Here is a 19,175-nt window from a genome sequence, read left to right as displayed (position 1 = left end):
ACAGTGCAGAATCTATAGTGGGGTGGCTCCACTTACTAGCTGGGTGGCCCTCAGCAAGTCACTCAGCTTCTGGAATGCCAGAAGGCCAAAATGCTGGCCAAAATGCATTCTTATTGCATTTCCGTGCAAGGGGCTCACTTGGACCTCAACAAATGCTGATTTCGCTTGGACACCATTTCTCCTCGGAACTGCGCTGGTGCCAGACAGGCAGTGGCAGTGAACCTGGGCTGGGCGGCGGCTATAATGAATAACAGCCAACACAGGGGCATCGGGGTGGCTCAGCCAGTTGAGCATGGGCTCTTGATTTCCGGTCAGGTTCTGATCTCAGGGTCATCAGATCGAGCCCCCCGTCCCGCTCACGTTTCGCGGGGACTCTTCCTGAGATTCTCTTTGTCCCTCCCCCTGCTTGTGCGCTCTCATTCTCTCTAAAATAAATAAATAAAATATTTTTAAAAAGAATAGCAAAACACATAGAGGGTTTTCTAAGTGTCCCAGACATCGGTCTGATACCCTGACACCTCACGGTAGTCTTAAAGGCAGGTATTAGCGTAACTTTTTTCAAATGGGGACACTGAGGCACAGAGTGGCTAAGTAACCAACGAAAGGCTAATCACGTCCCTTGTCCACGAAGAGAAACCCGCCAAACCTCACCCGCCGGCAGCCCAAGCCCGACAACTTTACGCGCCGGCGTCTCCCAGAACCCCGGGGCGGGACCAAGTGGAGGAGGTCCCGCCCCGAAGGGAGGAAGTCCCGCCCCCGGACTTCCGCTCCAGCCCTCGCTGGCCCTCCCTCAGCTAGTAGGTACTCCCGGTCGGGATGGCGGAAAGCGGCGACCGCGGCGGGCAGCAGGCGCCCTGCGGGTACGACAGCTACCGCTCGCCGCTTGCCTCCCGCTATGCCAGCCCGGAGATGTGCTTCGTGTTTAGTGACAGGTACAAATTCCGGACCTGGCGGCAGCTCTGGCTGTGGCTGGCGGAGGCCGAGCAGGTAACGGGCCACGGGGACAGGGGCCGGGCTGGGAGAGGCGGGCCCGCTCGGCACGTGCGCGGCTCGGCGCCGGGCTTGGGCTTGGACTTGGGCTTGGGCCTGGGCCTGGCCCCAGGGGGCAGCTGCCCCGCTATTTTCGGCCGAGTATCCCTTTCCTGAGGTGCTATGGCCCGAGGAAGGTCAGGGCAGGAGGCCCGGGAGCGACACCTGTTGTCTCCCTAGTTTAGACTCACAGAGGGTTAGGGACGCGGAGGCGGCGGCGAGAAGTGCACCCTGTGGTTTTAAGGCTTTATCTTGGCCGTTCCTGCTGGAATACTCCGCTGGCCACGGACCCTGAGCGCTCCTTACGTGCTTGTGTGCTGTTCTAATTTCTTTACACATCTTTTCCCGTTTAACTCGTACAAACTTCGCAAACTAGGTGGTGCCTTTTCCACATTATATGTGGAAATTCCACATGGTATGGGCGAAATCAAGCCTCAGTGATAGCCACGCGCGTTGTTGGCTCCTAACCATTAATAGCGGAACCGGGATGTTAACTTGGGTTCGGTGCCGAGCCTGAGCACTCAGCCACTTTATTTTCCACGGTGCCTCGATGGAGTTAGGGATAGGAGTGTCACTACAAAATTCGTATTTCCTAGGCCGCTATTTCCCGTCCATTCGGCTGCGTTTTGCCTTTCTAAGGAGGGAGAATCAGGGTAAGGGATTATTTGATGGGATTTCTGGTGTCTTTTTTTTAAGAGCTGCATATAAAGCTGTTCAGCTCAGCGCTTTCAGAAATAGCCCCAGAGGGGCCTTCCCAGAGGATTTGATGGAAGCTGAAGGTGATCCAGAGAGCTATAAAGTTTCAGACGAAAATGCCACAACAGGCAAGATGGCAGTGTCCTCTCAAAGGGCATCAATAAACTTGGAAACAATCTGAGCGCGTGCCTGGGACCGAGGTATAGTCGAACTCCCCAAGCAGAAAACTCACTAGATTTTCCACTTCCCCTTCATTGTGCTCAAGAAAATTAAGTGACATAATAATAGAAGACACATTTATCATGTCTACTGTATGCCAGGCACTGTCTTAAGACCTTGCATACTAATGGCTCATTAACCCTCAGAAAAATCCTGTATAGTAAGTACTGTTTTACAGATGTTTGACAGATGACAGAATGGAGACACAGAAAGACTTCACCAACTATCGGCTAAAATGACAGTAATGAGTAGAAAAGGACCTGAATAGGGTGTTGTGATTTATCATGTACTGGCATGTACTCTTTTCTCTTTCATATGATACTCCATTATATAGATGAGGGTAGGGGCATTCAAAAATGCCAGGATCACCATAACTAGGAAACGTCTTCTAGCAGGAATTTCGGAAATGTGGAGTCCTCTGAATATGCATTCAGATTTCAGATTCAGATTATGCATTTCCTCTGCTGAGTCAGCGCATTGCCTGAAATGCATACACGTTTGGTATAATCTGAGTTTGGAATATGTTAGGGTGTCGAAATTAGCATAAACTGCGCAGTGATTTTTAGTAGCTAAGAAGAAAATTGAATAAGAGATCGGGAGGAATGCAGAAAAGCAGGGGTAGGGGATGAATTTCAACAAGATGCCTTGCTTGGGGGCAGGAAGCAGTTCTGCCACACTGCCCCCTGCTGCTTTGCTTTGGAAGGAGACCTGAGATACCCTCTGTTGTCATAAAGCTTGGCCCCTATAGCTACCTGAGCTATCGAAATTTGGCTAGTGTGACTGAGGAACTGAATTTTTACTTTTTAATTTCAATCAGCTTACATGTAAATCGCCATATCTGGCAAGTAGCTACCGTCTTAAACAAGATAGGCCTTCGATGCATGAACCTCCCCAGGGTCAAGGCTTGGGAGTTTCAAGACAGGTTTGAGTGAATTTCACCACTGTGTATTTAGCACTTGAATCCAGGATTCTGAGCTGCCTCTGGGCTGCAAGCTGTTTTTTTCCAGCCTGGTTTTTCCAGTGATGAATGAATGTAAGATGTTTATGTGTTTATTTTCTCAATAACTTCCTGTAGTGGTTTTCAGTTTTACTGAGTTTGCTGTGTATAATTTGTTGGCAAAACCACTTGCAACATTCTTAATTCTCCTTTCTCAAAGTAAATCCATCTGGGTCAAAAGTAAAGTTTTGACCTGGATCCCTTACTGTGGGCACTTACGGGCCAAGCACTAAGGGGTAAGTAAGCAATAAAAACAAACTCTCCTCTTATGGAGTGTACATTCTAGGGGGAGGGACAGGCTAATGCGTTTGTAAAAGTGTCATGTGGTATTAAGTGCTGTAGATAAATTTAGGTTAAAGGGATAGTTGAGGGTGCCTGGGTGGCTCAGTGGGTTAAGCCGCTGCCTTCGGCTCTGGTCATGATCTCAGGGTCCTGGGATCGTTAGGCCGCTGCCTTCAGCTCAGGTCATGATCTCAGGGTCCTGGGATCGAGTCCTGAATCAGGCTCTCTGCTCAGCAGGGAGCCTGGTTCCTCCTCTCTCTCTCTGCCTGCCTCTCTGCCTACTTGTGATCTCTCTCTGTCAAATAAATAAATAAAATCTTAAAAAAAAAAAAAGAGATAGTTGAATGACATATAAGAAGGATGTTTCATTTGGGACTTGGGAAGGACCTCTTTGAGGTGATGACATTTGAGCCCAAAGACCAAAATATGTGAGCCAGGCAGAGATATAAAGGCAGAGAGAACAAAGATCAGAATATATTATTGCATATTCTGGCATTTACTTAGAATGTAATTTACATTATTTAAGAAAATCGTGCCCTCGGGTGCCTGGGTGACTTAGTTAAGTGTCTGCCTTCTGCTCAGGTCAGGATCCCAGGGTCCTGGCTGGTTGGGGAGTCTGCTTCTCCCTATGCCCCCCACACCCACTTGCTGGAGGGTGCAAGCTCTCTCTTTCTCTCTCTCAAAAATAAAAAAAATTTTTAAAAAGGAAAAAAAACCTTGTGCCCTCCAGGGAGTCTGGGTGGCTCAGTTGGTCAAGCATCCAACTCTTGGTTTTGGCTTGGTGGTGATCTCAGGGTAGTGGGATCAAGCCCTGCATGGTGCTTCCTAGGCAGTCTGCTTGGGATTCTTTCTTCCTCTGACCCTCCCCGTGTGCATGCATGTTCCCCCCCATAAATAAATACAATCTTTTTTTTTTTTTTAAAGATTTTATTTATTTATTTGCCAGAGAGAGAGAGAGAGTGAGCACAGGCAGATAGAGTGGCAGCAGAGGCAGAGGGAGATGCAGGCTTCCCGCCGAGCAAGGAGCCCGATGTGGGACTCGATCCCAGGACACTGGGATCATGACCTGAGCCGAAGGCAGCCGTTTAACCAACTGAGCCACCCAGGCATCCCTTTTTTTAAGACTTCATGTATTTGAAAGAGGGAGAGTGAGCGAGAGAGAGAGCGCGGTGCATGAGCAGAGGGAGGGAGAGAAGCAGACTCTCCTGCTAAGCAGGGAGCTGGATGCGGTTCTTGATCCTAGGACTCTGGTATCCTGACCTAAGCTGAAGGCAGTATCTTTTTTTTTTTTTTTCCAAGGAAGAAAGAGCTATTTTTTTAAGATTTTATGTATTCATTTGACAGAGAGAAATCACAAGTAGCTGGAGAGGCAGGCAGAGAGAGAGAGGGAAGCAGGCTCCCTGCTGAGCAGAGAGCCTGATGCGGGACTCGATTCCAGGACCCTGGGATCATGACCCGAGCCGAAGGCAGCGGCTTAACCCACTGAGCCACCCAGGCGCCCCTGAAGGCAGTATCTTAACTGACTGAGCCACCCAGGTGCCCCAAAATAAATAAAATCTTAAAAAAAGAAAACATGCCCTCCTCCCCATGTACTTTTCGTTGCCCCCAATTTTATTTTTATTTTTTCTAAAGATTTATTGATTTATTTTAGAGAGAGTATGTGCGAGGGAGGGAGGGGTAGGGGCCAAAGGGAGAGGGAGACCAGCAGACACCCCCATTGAGCAGGGAGTCTGTGGCAGGGCTCCCTCCCAAGACCTTGAGGTCATAACCTGAGTTGAAATCAAGAGCCCGCATGGCTCAACCAACTGAGCCACCCAGATCCCCACCCCAAATTTGAATTTAAGAATTGGGAGGTGGGGCGTAAATGCTAAGATGAACCATTTTTTTTTTTTCTTGGTGTCACTTCAAGTCGTTGTGACATTTGAGGTTATTTATTTTGCTTTGCCTGTTCTGCAGACATTGGGTTTGCCTATCACAGATGAACAGATCCAGGAGATGAGGTCAAACCTGGACAACATCGACTTCAAGATGGCAGCTGAGGAGGAGAAGCAGTTGCGACATGATGTGATGGCTCACGTGCACACGTTTGGCCACTGCTGCCCAAAAGCTGCAGCCATAATTCATCTTGGCGCCACCTCCTGCTACGTTGGAGACAATACGGTAAGAGCCTCTGTTTAGTTTCCACTTAGGATTCAGTCTTCATAATGGATTTATGAATTTTATGTGATTTTTGTCTAATTTTAGGAAGTGATTCCATAGATCATTAGCTGTAGGGGTTTCATAAACTCAGGAATTTTCTGCTTTTGTTATCCTTCCAATCTAAACTATAAGCCCCTAATGACTTCCGTAATGGAAGACTGGCAGATGCAGTTTATGCATTGGTTGGCGGGACCCAAGTCAAGGTCTTAGTGTTTTAGTGGCAAGGCCATTGTCCAGACGGGGTTTCTTTCCAAAGTCCTTTATAACTCTTTATTGTAACTTCTGGGGTGGGGGGAAAGGTTTGCATTAGGATTCTTTCACAAAACACTTAATTGGCAGAGGAGTTTATCGTCAAACATGAAAAAGTAATATCACATTTTCTTAAGAGTTTACTAGGCCCTTGGCAGTGTTCTGACCACTTTATATGTCTTACTTCATTTATTCTTCACAACCATAAGAGAGTTGCTTTTATCTCCATTTTTCGATGGCTTTTTGAGGTGTAGTTTACATACCATAAATTTCCCTATCTCAAATGTGCAGTTCAGTGAGTTTTGGTAAATTGTTACAGTTCAGCCTTTGCTTCAGTCTGGATTGTGGCACATCCATCACACTGAGGGGTTCTTATGCCTGTTGGCAGTCAGTTCCCACTCCTGCTCTCCAGCCCAAACAACCACTGACCTGCTTTCTTTCTCTGTAGTTTTGCCTTTTCTGGTAATGTCCTATAAATGGAATCAGAATGTGTAGTCTTTTGGATCTGGCTTTATGATTCCTCTCTCTACGGATGAGGACATTTAGGTTGAAGAACTTGCCTAATGTCACACCGCTAGAAAGGATACATGCCCAGGGAGAATGGCTCCAAAGCTGTGCTCTGGATCACACTGTGCCGGGGGGGACCAGAAGTTCTATTCCAGATACCCTTCCAAGTCAGAAAGAAGCCACTGATTTTTAAATTGCCCCAAATACTTAGAGTCTCAAGTGGTACATAATTAAAGGCATCTGTGTGTAATTGGTGACTCAAATAATGGAAGAACTACAATCCCTTTCCTTGGAATACACTTTATTTTTTATTTTTTACATATACCCAGTGTGTAGTTGGGCTCCACAATTACTGTCTCATGTGAGTTGGCCTGAAATGCATATCCTGTTTCCCTCAAGGACAGCTTTAAATTTCCTAAACCTTGATATTCTGGTTCATGTCTTTTTGTTGTTGTTGTTGTTGTTGTCAGCAATGGTAGATGTGGACACAGATAGGGGAAACTAATGGAATGTTCCCCCTGGAAGCTTCTCTGAGACTCAGGAATTTCTCTTTGGGAGCTCGGTGACCTGGACATCTTCACAGTATTCAGGATGGAAGTTTGCCCCGTGACTGTTTTCCAGTCATTTTAGATACCATGTACACTGGCCTTTGGGGGTATAAGGATTTTGTTCCTTGGAGATTGCAGAAGTACTGCTCTCCAGGTTGATGTGCTTTTAAAACAGTAACCTGAAAAGAACAACTTCTGCTAGGATCTTCTGGCTTGCACCGAGGGTAGCTTATAGTGAGATAAGTGGCTAGCTGAGAAGCCCAGTTGTGAGGGCTAAAAGGGGTTATGTAATATTGTTTGGGCCAAGCTGTTTAATGTGAGACCACTGCATTTTCCTTTGCAGGACCTGATTATTCTTAGAAACGCATTTGACCTGCTTTTGCCAAAGGTAAGGAGTTGGCAGCAGTTTCTTGTCAGCCCTGGTTTCCCCAAGATAGGACATGGCACCACTTTCAAATAAATCAACATAACGTGAATATAAATAGGTTGTCTTTTACTCAGGGAACGATCCTGTGTCAGATCTGTAGAACTAATTGTTTCTTTGGGTTAAAATGCTCTAAGCAAATGCTTTTTAAAACATAGCCTTTAAAGGGATTCCTCGGTGGCTCAGTTGGTTAAGCAGCTGCCTTCGGCTCAGGTCATGATCCCAGCGTCCTGGGATCGAGTCCCACATCGGGCTCCTTGCTCCGCAGGGAGCCTGCTTCTCCCTCTGACTCTGCCTGCCACTCTTGGTCTGCCTGTGCTCGCTCTCGCTAGCTCTCTCTGACAAATAAATAAATAAAATCTTTAAAAAAAAAAAAAAAACATAGCCTTTAAAAATAAATAGATAAATAAAACATAGCCTTTTAGGAGCTCCTGGGTGGCTCAGTGGGTTCAGCGTCTGTCCCAACTCAGGTCATGATCCCAGAGTCCTGGGATCAAACCCCCTGTGGGCTCCCTGCTCAGCTTGAGCCTGCTTCTCCGTCTCTCTCTGTTGCTCCCCCTGATTATGTTCCCTCTTTCACTGTGTCTTTCTCATAAAATCTTCAAAAACAATGAAAATATGGGGCACCTGGGTGGCTCAGTGGGTTAAAGCCTCTGCCTTCAGCTCAGGTCATGGTCCCAGGGTCCTGGGATTGAGCCCCACATCGGGCTCTCTGCTCCGTGGGGACCCTGCTTCCTCCTCTCTCTGTCTCTCTCTGCCTGCCTCTCTGCCTACTTATGATCTCTGTCTGTCAAATAAATAAATTTTAAAAATCTTAAAAAAAAAATTTTTTAAATGAAAATAAAACATAGCCTTTTAAATGAAGGAAGTTAACTACCTGCTTATTGTTGGAATATGTGGGTCAGATTTGTGATTTTATCCTGTTTTTTTCTGCATGAGCACATAAGTGATCTTTAAATTGTGCAGAAAAAGTTCATGACTCTAGGTAGTCAACTCAATTTTCAAATATTGGTTGCTTTGAACTCATGAAGGCACTTTGGGATACAAAGATGAAAAGATATGCCTCTGCCTTCCACAGGCTGGAGATCTAATTTACATTGTCTAAATTTATATTTATATTTATATTTTTATAATATAAATTTATATTGTCTAAAAGTTTAACTCCTGATTATATAGCAAGCTCACAGTGAACTCATTCTTCTCTACATGGTCTTTCTTACAGCTTGCTAGAGTGATCTCTCGGCTTGCTGACTTTGCTAAGGAACGAGCTGATCTTCCCACCTTAGGTTTCACACATTTCCAGTAAGTGATATGATTACTTCTTGGGACTTGGGCTAGTTTGTGTGCATTTGGCTTTCATTTCTTTCTTCAGTTTCCCTTCTCTGTGGAAGCCTAGAGGTGAAGAATCTCAAAACATAGTTTAGCAGATAACTTGGGATGCTTATGAGGAATGAACATTGTCCCTACCGTAAAAGCTAGATTCTTAAGAGTTCATTGGGGGAATATTGGGAAATCTGGATCAGGAGCCGTAGAAAATATTCATGCTCCTTGATTTAGTAATTCCATTTTTAAGACTCTAGCCCAAGGAAGTAATCTAAATTATGCAAAAAGCCTTATGTACAAAGATCTCTGTTAAACGACATGTTGGTTTTGGTAGTAAGCATTGGGAATAATCTAAATGTCCAGAATAAGAGAATAATTAAATAAGGTATAGTATGTAGTATATTCATAGGCTAGAATAATACGCAGCCATTAAAGTGATGCTTGTAAGTCTAATACCATGGAAATATACTTAGGTTAATGTTGTAGAATAAAGACTGCATATAAATTGTATAAAGATTGGAAGAAAATACACCAAGATATAAATCCTGATTTATCTCGTTTGTGGCATAATAGGATAAGTACATTTTTTCCCTATAAAGTGTGCACATATTTTTATGATTATCAACTAAAATCCTTTTCAAAAGCAGAGAATGTCATTTTTGGAATGCTAGTAGCGAACTTCTAATGATGACATTCCAGTAGTGGCGTGTTAGCATTTGCCTTACAGTTTAGTGGGATATCGAGTGGCAACAAGGATATTATCTCCTATAACTTAGGAGAGGCTGTTGAGTTTAATCTTCTCAAAGTTCAGGTCTGCATTTCTCGGTAGCAGAAAGCTGAGGGAATTGTCATGAGGAGTCCGTGTGCGGTATGTGGGGTGGCCATGACGAACGTGGCCTTCTGTTGGCAGCTCCTCTTCCGCTCCTGTGAGTAGTGGAGAGTGTCTGAGAACGCGTGCATCCTGGTGTTCCTGTGCGCGGAGCGTGATGAGGGCACCTGCTGCCCCAGTTAGCAGCATTAGGTGCTCAGAAAAGTGCTGATGCATGAGTATCACCTCAGCATAGTCAGTTCCTGCACTTAAAATGCAGCAGCTCTGGGGCACCTGGCCGGCTTAGTCAGTCGAACACGTGACTCTCGATCTCTGGGTTGTGGGTTCAAGCCCCATGTTGTACATGAAGCCTACTTAAAAAGGTTGGGGGCGGGTGCCTGAGTGGCCCAGTGGGTTAAAGCCCCTACCTTCAGCTCAGGTCATGATCTCAGGGTATTGGGATCGAGCCCCACATCAGGCTCTCTGCTCAGTGGGGAGCCTGCTTCCCCCTTTTCTCTCTGCCTGCCTCTCTGCCAACTTGTGATCTATGACTGTCAAATAAATACATAAAAAATCTTAAAAAAAAAAAAAAAAAGGAGTGGGGTGCCTGGGTGGCTCAGTCAGTTAAGCGGCTGACTTGGTTTTGGCTTAGGTCATGATGTCAGGGTCCTGGGAGCCAGCCCTGCATTGGGCTCCCTGCTCTCTCGTCCCTTCCCCTCAAATAAATAAACTTTTAAAAAGGGGGGAAAGGGAAGCAGCTTTATTTTTTTTATTTTTATTTTTTAAAGATTTTATTTATTTATTTGACAGAGATCACAAGTAGGCAGAGGGGCAGGCAGAGAGAGAGGAGGAAGCAGGCTCCCTGCTGAGCAGAGAGCCTGATGTGAGGCTCGATCCCAGGACCCTGGGATCATGAACTGAGCCAAAGGCAGAAACTTTAACCCACTGAACCACCCAGGTGCCCCAGGAAGCAGCTTTATTGAGATAAAATTCACCCTTTTTAAGTCTGCAATTAGTGATCGGGTTTTTTTTTAAAGATTTATTGATTTTAGAGAAAGAGCATGAGCCAGGGGAGGTGCAGAGGGAGAGACACTCTCAAACAGACTCCCTGCTGAGCACAGAGCCTGATGCAGGGCTTAATCCCATGACCTGAGATCACGACCTGAGCCGAAATCAAGAGTCCCCGGATGCCCAACTGATGGAGCTGCCCAGGTGCCCGTAATGCGTGTTTTTTAGTACATTTACAGAATTACATAGTCACCAGTACATAATTTCAGAATATTTCCATTACCTCTCAAAAAAACCCATACCCCACGTACCAGTCACTCCTATTACCCTCCTTAACTATCCCCTGGCAGTCACAATCTATTTTTCTGTCTATGGATCTGCTGCTTCTGGATGTTTTATTTAAAGAGTCATGCAGTATTCCTCTTACTATGACTGACTTTGTTTGCTTAATGTTTTCAGGGCTCGTAGCATGTAGAGTGCTTCGTCTCTCTTTGTAGCTGAAGTGGTGGCTATACCAGATTTTGTTTTCCATTCTTCCATTGATAGACATTTGAGTTGCTTCTACTTTGTGCCTGTTATGTGCAATGCTGTCATGAACAGATCCAAGCAAAGCCATCCGTTTATATCTTTCCTTGTAGCAGTAATCTGCTTGGGAGAGTTAGCTAGAAAACGCCGTGAGATTAATGGGGGACATACTGTGGCTCATGGTATGCCTTCATGGTGCCAGCTGTTCATGTCATTAGCCTGACGGAAGTGAAAATCCATCTGGGATGAGCTAGACCATCTATTAGAACTCCAACCTTACTGTAGTATATTCATACTTATACTTTACACTCCGAAACAGACCTGCAGTAGATTGATTTAGACTTAGGACGGGGAGCAAAGCCCTCGTCTGTTACATTAGAGTCCGTTGGTTATGTCTTTTGGGGGCTGTTCTCCACAGCATGGCTAGCTCCTTCTCAGACCTTGTCTCTCAGAGGCCTTCCTTTGTTGACAGTCTAGAGTAGCTTTCTCCAGTGTCCTCATTATTTTATGTTTTCACATTTGTGACCAAAAATCAGTAGTTACTTCATTTGCTTGTTTATACCACAGTGTGAGCTCCATTGGACAGGAACCTTCTCTGTGTTTGCTGTATTTTCAAAACCAAGAACACATTGGATATTTGGCAAGTGTTTGTTACATGAGTGTATTTGACTTGCCAAAGTCTGGGAACAAACAAAACAGACATTGTGCCTGCCCTTCTATTGCCTCTTGATGATAAAGAACTATGTTAGAAGACCTTTAGCTCTATAATCATTGAATATTTATAAATGACATTGAATTTCTTTATCCTTATTTACCCAAACCTCTTAGTCTGTTTTTGTCTACACCATTTTCTCTGTCTCTTACTTTAATTCTTACCCTTTCCAGGGATAGCAATAATTGTTCAAAAAAGGAATGAAGCTTTTATGAAGTAAGTCCTTGGTTTGAGACTTCTGTGTGTCCTTCTTGGGTCATTTTTAGGCCTGCTCAGCTGACCACAGTTGGGAAACGTTGCTGTCTTTGGATTCAGGACCTTTGCATGGATCTCCAGAACTTGAAGCGGGTCCGAGATGACCTGCGCTTTCGGGGTGTGAAGGGCACCACTGGCACTCAGGCCAGCTTCCTGCAGCTCTTCGAGGGAGATGACCAGAAGGTATTCTGAGAGCAACTGGGGGACACGCAAACTCAGTGGTGAGAACACCAGAAACAAAGCTGACCTCCAGGATGAGAGGAGGATTGATCTTGGGATGAGTGGAGTCTTTGGACCAGAGGAGTACCACGGGTTGAAACCTGGGCAGGATGTTGAGATGTTCTCATACTGGTCACACCTGGATTTCTACAGGGAGGTCTTTTTCTTCCAAGGTAGAACAGCTTGACAAGATGGTGACAGAAAAGGCAGGATTTAAAAGGTAGGTAAATGGGAAAAGTGTTGGCTTCCCTATTCCCTGCTAAGTGATGAAAGCCCTGTGTTCAGTGTACCTCTTGATTTGACCCTAACTTTTTCCTCCTTCGTTCTTCTGCCCATCGTTTTATCTCTGGCCTGGGTTTTTATTTTCTTATAGTCTAGATTCTACTTTTTTTACAGTTTATAAGGAAAAAGGAAAGTGTTTACTTCTGAGATTTTTAGAGTAGTCTCACCCACATCGAGGTCCTCCCGTGGGTTCATCTAAATCTGACCATTTCCACTGAGGGCCACCAGGCTTCACCATGGCTGCTTGTTGCACGCATTTCCATCAGGTTATGACAAGACACGGGTACCCCAGGCCCACACTTCCTTCTTGGGCCTGGGTGTTAGGAAAAAGGGTGGAAGAACAGTTTGTTTCAGAAGCATGTGATCAGTGAGGTCATGGGGGCTCAGTAGGACTTAGTATACTAGTGAGACCAAGCTTTTGCTTAAGGTCTGTTTTTGCTCATTTGTTTGGCACAGTCACATTTTGAAAAAACTTTTTTTTCCCAGATTTTATTTGTAAGTAACCTCCACACTTACTTGAAAAACAACCTTGAGATTAAGAGTTGCATGCTCCGCCAACTGAGCCAGCAGGTGCCCCTGAAATATTTAACTTATGATTCTTTTCCATTTATTTCTAGGGCTTTCATCATCACAGGGCAGACCTACACACGGAAACTGGATATTGAGGTGCTGTCCGTGCTGGCTAGCTTGGGGGCATCTGTGCACAAGGTGAGTGGTAGAGGCAGTTTGTGGGAGTGGGGCTGAGAGCTTTACATACCGCAGAGAGATAGAATTTGCCTCAGACTTCTATCTAGACTTATCTCTTGAGAGATGTCAAACTTCATTTTCACTGTCTGGGGTCTGCAGGTGACAGCTCTGAAATTAAGTGTGTTAAAAGGCAGGACTAGCTCCAGCGTTCTTATTAAAGCTCATCTTGCCTTGTCTGTCCTTGGTGTTCTGCAGCAGTGTTCCACACCGTGTTTCCATGCTCCCTTCCTTGTTATCCCTGCTCTTCAAGAGCCAGAAGGAGTCTGAGCGAGATATTCTCCAGGAGCTCTTAGAGAGGACGTGCTCACCTCCTTCATCAGTCTAGCCCCTGCTCCCAGGGTCCTGCGCACCAGCACTGTGGGATGATGCCTGTGGCCCTTTCCCCCCAGATTTGTACCGACATACGACTCCTGGCAAACCTCAAGGAGATGGAGGAACCCTTTGAAAAACAGCAGATTGGTGAGTGTTCTGGGAAGATGTGGGAGTGCTGCAGAGATGCTGGGAGGCCGGTGGGCATGTGTGAATAGCTCACCCAGCACTGTGCTTGGGCACTCACTGTCCTCTGAAGTCTCTGCATTTGCTTCACCTTGTACGTGGCAGGCTCAAGTGCAATGCCATACAAGCGGAACCCTATGCGCTCTGAGCGGTGCTGCAGCCTCGCCCGTCACCTGATGACCCTTATCATGGACCCGCTGCAGACGGCCTCTGTGCAGTGGTTTGAGCGCACACTGGATGATAGTGCCAATCGGTCAGTAGAAGGGGGGTGCTGTGTACAGCAAGTTGCGGGGAGGACCAGCAGAGGAGCCTGAAGGATGTTTTGAGCATCTGTACATTTTCTCCTTGTTGCCACGGAGCCTAGAGTGGTCTTGTCGCCGTAGAGGCTGGAGGGGTCTCCTTGTCCCCACAGATCCTGGAAGGATCTAACAGGGAGGCAAGAATATAGAACAGTGTGATGCGTGTTAGGATCATTGTGTGTGTGAGATCATCTCTGTGGGAGCTAAGATGGGGGAGTAGAGGAGGGTAGGGGGTAGAGGAGTCAGGGAAGGCTTCACAGAGGAGGTGATGCTCTAAGACTCAAGAAATAACAGACTTTTTTTTTTTTAAGATTTTATTTATTTATTTGACAGAGAGAGATCACAAGTAGGCAGAGAGAGGGGGAAGCAGGCACCCCGCTGAGGAGAGAGCCTGATGCAGGGCTCGATCCCCAGACCCTGAGATCATGACCTGAGCCAAAAGCAGAGGCTTTAACCCACTGAGCCACCCGGGTGCCCCAGACTTTTTTTTTTGAGATTTCATTTATTTATGTATTGAGAGAAAGCAAGAGAGCAGAAGCAGATGGAGGGGCAGAGGGAGAAGCAGGCTCCCTGCTGAGCAAGCATCCAACTCAGGGCTCCATCCCAGGACCCTGGGATCATGACCTGAGCCAAAGGCAGACACTTAGACAACTGAGGCAGTCAGGCGCTCCATGCTGTACTTTTTTTTTTTTTTTTTTTTTTTTTAAGATTTTATTTATTTGTCAGAGAGAGAGGGAGAGCAAGAGAGCACAGGCAGACAGAATGGCAGGCAGAGGCAGAGGGAGAAGCAGGCTCCCTGCCGAGCAAGGAGCCCGATGTGGGACTCGATCCCAGGAGGCTGGGATCATGACCTGAGCTGAAGGCAGCTGCTTAACCAACTGAGCCACCCAGGCGTCCCCATACTGTACTTTTTAAAAGTAGTTTCACATTACTCTGGTTTGCTTGCACTGTAGTAGGATCTGAAAAAAAAAAAAACATAGTTAAAGCTAACTCTCTGGGATCTTAGTGTAATCCGGGGAATAAGACATTGATGGAAATAAAACGTGTGAACTCATTCAGAAGTCAGCTGTTGCATACTTCTCACCAGGGTGTGACCTAATCAGATGTGCCCGCTAAAGCTCCCTGTAACAGTTTAGAGAATTGGATATAAGGGGACATGAATCTGGTCAGAACACGTTAGGAGGCTACTTTAAAAAAAGCTGCGTGCTCACTGGCACAGTGGCTTTGTGATCAGAGAGGAGGGGTATGGGTCTAAAATCGGGGGCAGATTGGCCGACCTTGGTGGTGGAGGAGTGAGAATTAAAATCATGATGTGGTGTTAGTGCCATTTACTGAGCAGGAGCCACAGGGAGCAGAAGAGTGGGTGTGACACGTGAGCAGGAAGCAGTGGAAAAGTGGCTGAGTGCAATTCAGGGTTTGAGGTGCCTACAGATCCACCAGGCGGAGCTCTCCAGTGGGGTGTCTGATCTGGTACGGAAGCAGGTGGCCTGGACAAGGGGTGATAGATGGCGGGGTCATCAGGATATGGGGGTAGCTGAAGTCATGAGATGAAAGGAAGTTGTCCACGTAGTACATGTGGCATGACAAGTCAGTGAGGCAGCTTCTTGGGACACACCCTATATATGTCACTCAAATGGGTATTTGTTTAAAGAGATAACTGAACGGGCTGTTTGTTTTCTAGACGTATCTGTTTGGCTGAGGCATTTCTTACTGCAGATACGATACTGAATACGCTGCAGAACATTTCTGAAGGATTGGTGGTGTACCCTAAAGTAAGATGCCTCCATTGAACAGCAAAATGTTGGGGGGAGGGGTTGAATTGTGGGAGGGGAAGTGTAATCTCTTCCTGCTCTGAAGTGAATATGTTTGGGGAGCTGCATCCCGGTCTGCCTGAGCACATTCCGGAGGTGATGACGTAAGCTCTAGAGAACTAACCCTGGGATCCACAGACATGTTTGTAGAAGAGAGAAAAGGAACTCCTTTGGCTTACACTGTTCATGAGCAGGAATCATCAGCTGTGGCGTGACTGGCAGAGCAGACGATTTCCTTTGCCCGTTTTTAAGTACCTGAGGCAGATGGGTTCATTTCCGTTACATACTTGGCTCTTCAGATTGGGCATAGAAATTTCAACAAAGTTCCAGTTTCAGAAATCTTTCCGATGAAGCAATTTTTAAAAATTTATTTAAACCAGTATTCCTTTTTTAAATCAGAATAATACTTTGAGGAGGGTAGCCGGGATGGGAAGGGTGGGGTGGCTGGGCGATGGACATTGGGGAGTAAATGTGCAGTGGTGAGCACTGTGAGCTGTGTAAGACTAGTGAATCACAGACCTGTACCCCTGAAACAAATAATAGGTTATATGTTAATAAATAATAATACTACTTTGGATTAGAAAGAAAACTGAAAAATACACTGTTAATGAAAACGATCTATTCTACTCTCTGTCTTTACAAATACGATAGTTCATGTCCTGTGTGCGTTTTGCTGGTCACTTGGATCTCTTATTGCGTGTGCGTGACTTTGTAACCTTGAGCCATCTTAGGCCTGCATTCATTCTTCTAGGTAATTGAACGACGCATTCGGCAAGAGCTGCCTTTCATGGCCACAGAGAACATCATCATGGCCATGGTGAAAGCTGGGGGTAACCGCCAGGTTTGTTGATCCCTCATGGTCCTGGATGAGTGGAAAGTGCACCTTTAGTCCTGTTCTCCTCCCTTAAGGAGAATGAAAACATTTCTTTCTTCACCCTCAATCATGGTAGTGGTACACAGCAGTAACCGTATTCTGCCATAGAACAGGCTTTTCTCTAGAGAGTGATTGTGGTGAACTTGGGTTGTTAAAAGCGAATCACTTAGTCACCTGTAGAAAAGGTCCACTCCTAGTGAAGGAATTAGGTTTGAATTTCCAAACAGGAAATGGTGGGGGAGTGGGCAGGACAGAAGAGCACACGGTTCGTGAGGCTTTAGAGGAGGGAGTGCAAGATGGGCATTTACTTCAGGTTCAGCCTAGGATAAGGTCAGAGGGTCAAGATCTTGGAGTCAGACTGTGAGGGGAACCACTTCAGCCTAGAAGGGCTTTGTGTACTAGCCACAGACAGAATGGATGTGATGTTGGATGACTTCTTAAGATGTTCAGATGCCCTCTTAGTAAATAAGCCAACCATACTTCATTGTCTTCCCAGGATTGCCATGAGAAAATCAGAGTGCTTTCGCAGCAGGCAGCTGCTGTGGTCAAGCAGGAAGGGGGTGACAATGACCTCATAGAGCGAATCCAGGCCGATGCCTACTTCAGTCCCATTCACTCCCAGCTGGACCATCTACTGGATCCTTCTTCGTTTACAGGTCGTGCATCCCAACAGGTAAGCACCAGAAAACTTCCATAGCACTGTAAGCCTCCCCAAATGCGCTCTTTTTAAAATTTTTATTTTTTAATTTTTTTTTTAAAGAGCCTGTGCAAGTGGGGGCTAGGGCGCTGGGGGGAGGGCAGAGGAAGAGGGAGAGTCTTAGACTCCACACCCTGCATGAAGCCCAACACAGGGCGTGATCTCATGACCCTGAGATCATGATCTGAACTCAAATCAAGAGTTGGATGCTTAACCAAGCCATCCACGTGCCCCCAAAATGCCCTCTATTTACACTGCTGGGCTACAGAACCTAGAATACTGTCTTCAATGTTTCTACTTTTATAAGAGGTACGATGAGAGTGAGGCTAGTCAGAAAGCATTCAGAGCAGGCTAACGTGATGATTTGGTTGTTTTGAGCTGTCTTAAGTATTTCTCCCTGTGATTTCTCTGAATTCTGGTCTGGAGCATGTGGTATAATGGACAAAGATTGGGTTTTACCCTCAGGAAGATCCATCAGGTTCGTTCCTGACTTCTGGCTTTCAATGGCCAGCAGGTTAAGAATACATATCTCACAGGCTGGTGGTTACATGGATCAAAAGACTTAGCACAGTGTTTAATGCATAGTAAGTATTCAGTAAATGTCATTTTCCCTCTTGGTCTTTTAGAGACTGTAAGAGCTAATTCAAAAAGACGTACGAGTGCGGATGAGGTGCTCATTATGCATTCGGATACTATGCTTCGTTCTGGGGGTCAAAACTTGGTGGGGAAGTCTTATAAAGAGGTCATAACACCAAGGAATGCCTACAGGATTTGTGGGAAGCACATTCTTTGGGATCACAAAAGAGGAATAGAACAGCTCTAAAATAGGAGAGGTCCGGAAAGGCTTCCTGGAAGACTTGACATCTGAGTTGAATCTTAGGGACAAGTAGGAACTGGCATATAACATAGTTCAGCATGGGAGAGAAACTGCAGTCATTTCAGTGTTGCTGGAGCACCAAGTGCCCAGAAATAGTTACAGGCTTTCAAGTTGGAAGACAGACTGGAGGCAGGAGACCAGCAAGGAAGCTGCCAGAGGCGGCCACGCAGTACATGGTGAGGGCGTTGAGCCAAAGTGGTAGATACAGATAAGGGGAGAGATTGCAGGGCCGGTTAGCAAGTTAGTCACTTGGCAGCTGGTTGAATGAGGAGGAAAGAAGCAGTGATGATTTTAGCTGGGGGAACCGGTTGGGCGATGGGGAGACCAACTTCCGCTGGGCTGGGCTGGGCTGGGCTGCTTTGTGGGGAAGCACATGGGGGCAGGGTGGGTTGAGCTGCCTCAGCCTAGGGCCAGATTCCTGACAGGTGGTTGAGAAAAATGGAAGTTCACTGGTGGAGTAAGAGCTTTATCAAATTATTTCTCAGTGATATAAATGGACATTGAAAAAAGCTTTATCAAATTTACATCTTGACATTTTCTTTTGTCTTATATTTGCTTTCCTTTTTGGCAGGTGCAGAGATTCTTAGAAGAGGAGGTATATCCCCTGCTGAAACCATATGAAAGTGTAATGAAGGTGAAAGCAGAATTATGTCTGTAGCGTTGGAAAAAATTAAACAAGAAGTCGTTGGCTTCATTAACTTTTATTGCTGAGTCTTGGAAAATGTTATTCTGATGCTTTATTTTACCTTTTACCTGTCACCTTAAATTGATGCGGCGCTTTTTTCTTTGCATAGTGCCTTCAAATTCTCAAGGTTTACAAAGCAGAAATAAATCATGTTGGGGCGCCTGGGTGGCTCAGCTGGTTAAGCATCTGACTCTTCTTGATTTCAGCTCAGGTCGTGATCTCAGGGTTGTGAGATCGAGCCCCATGTGAGGCTCAGCTCTGGGTGTGGAGCCTGCTTAAGATTCTCCTTCTCGGGGCGCCTGGGTGGCTCAGTGGGTTAAGGCCTCTGCCTTCAGCTCAGGTCATGATCCCAGGGTCCTGGGATTGAGCCCCGCGTCGGGCTCTCTGCTCAGTGGGGAGCTTGCTTCC

At 46.0% G+C, this 19,175-nt stretch overlaps 1 protein-coding gene across 2 annotated transcripts; it reads left to right on the top strand.

Annotated features, from left to right (window-relative positions):
* The first annotated feature begins 767 nt into the window (after nt 1-767).
* On the top strand, nt 768-18,786 carry ADSL (adenylosuccinate lyase). 2 transcript variants are annotated; one of them, XM_045083810.1, is made up of 14 exons: nt 879-987; nt 1,726-1,925; nt 5,180-5,383; nt 7,070-7,114; nt 8,373-8,452; nt 11,793-11,964; nt 12,174-12,220; nt 12,900-12,990; nt 13,419-13,488; nt 13,630-13,777; nt 15,505-15,595; nt 16,386-16,475; nt 17,005-17,181; nt 18,654-18,786. In XM_045083810.1, the coding sequence occupies exons 3-14, from the start codon at nt 5,219-5,221 to the stop codon at nt 18,738-18,740; spliced, it is 1,263 nt and encodes a 420-aa protein (XP_044939745.1). In that variant the 5' UTR covers nt 879-987; nt 1,726-1,925; nt 5,180-5,218; the 3' UTR covers nt 18,741-18,786. The 2 variants fall into 2 exon arrangements, with proteins under 2 accessions (XP_004771337.1, XP_044939745.1); XM_004771280.3 differs by lacking the exon at nt 1,726-1,925 and having other exon boundaries at nt 768-987.
* Nucleotides 18,787-19,175: the final 389 nt, after the last annotated feature.

Source organism: Mustela putorius, unplaced genomic scaffold, assembly GCF_011764305.1.
Source record: "Mustela putorius furo isolate JIRA1106 unplaced genomic scaffold, ASM1176430v1.1 tig00000738_pilon_pilon_pilon, whole genome shotgun sequence".
Lineage (NCBI taxonomy): Eukaryota > Metazoa > Chordata > Mammalia > Carnivora > Mustelidae > Mustela > Mustela putorius.
Note: the sequence above shows the minus strand (reverse complement) of the source record. Positions and strands in the feature narration are given on the sequence as shown.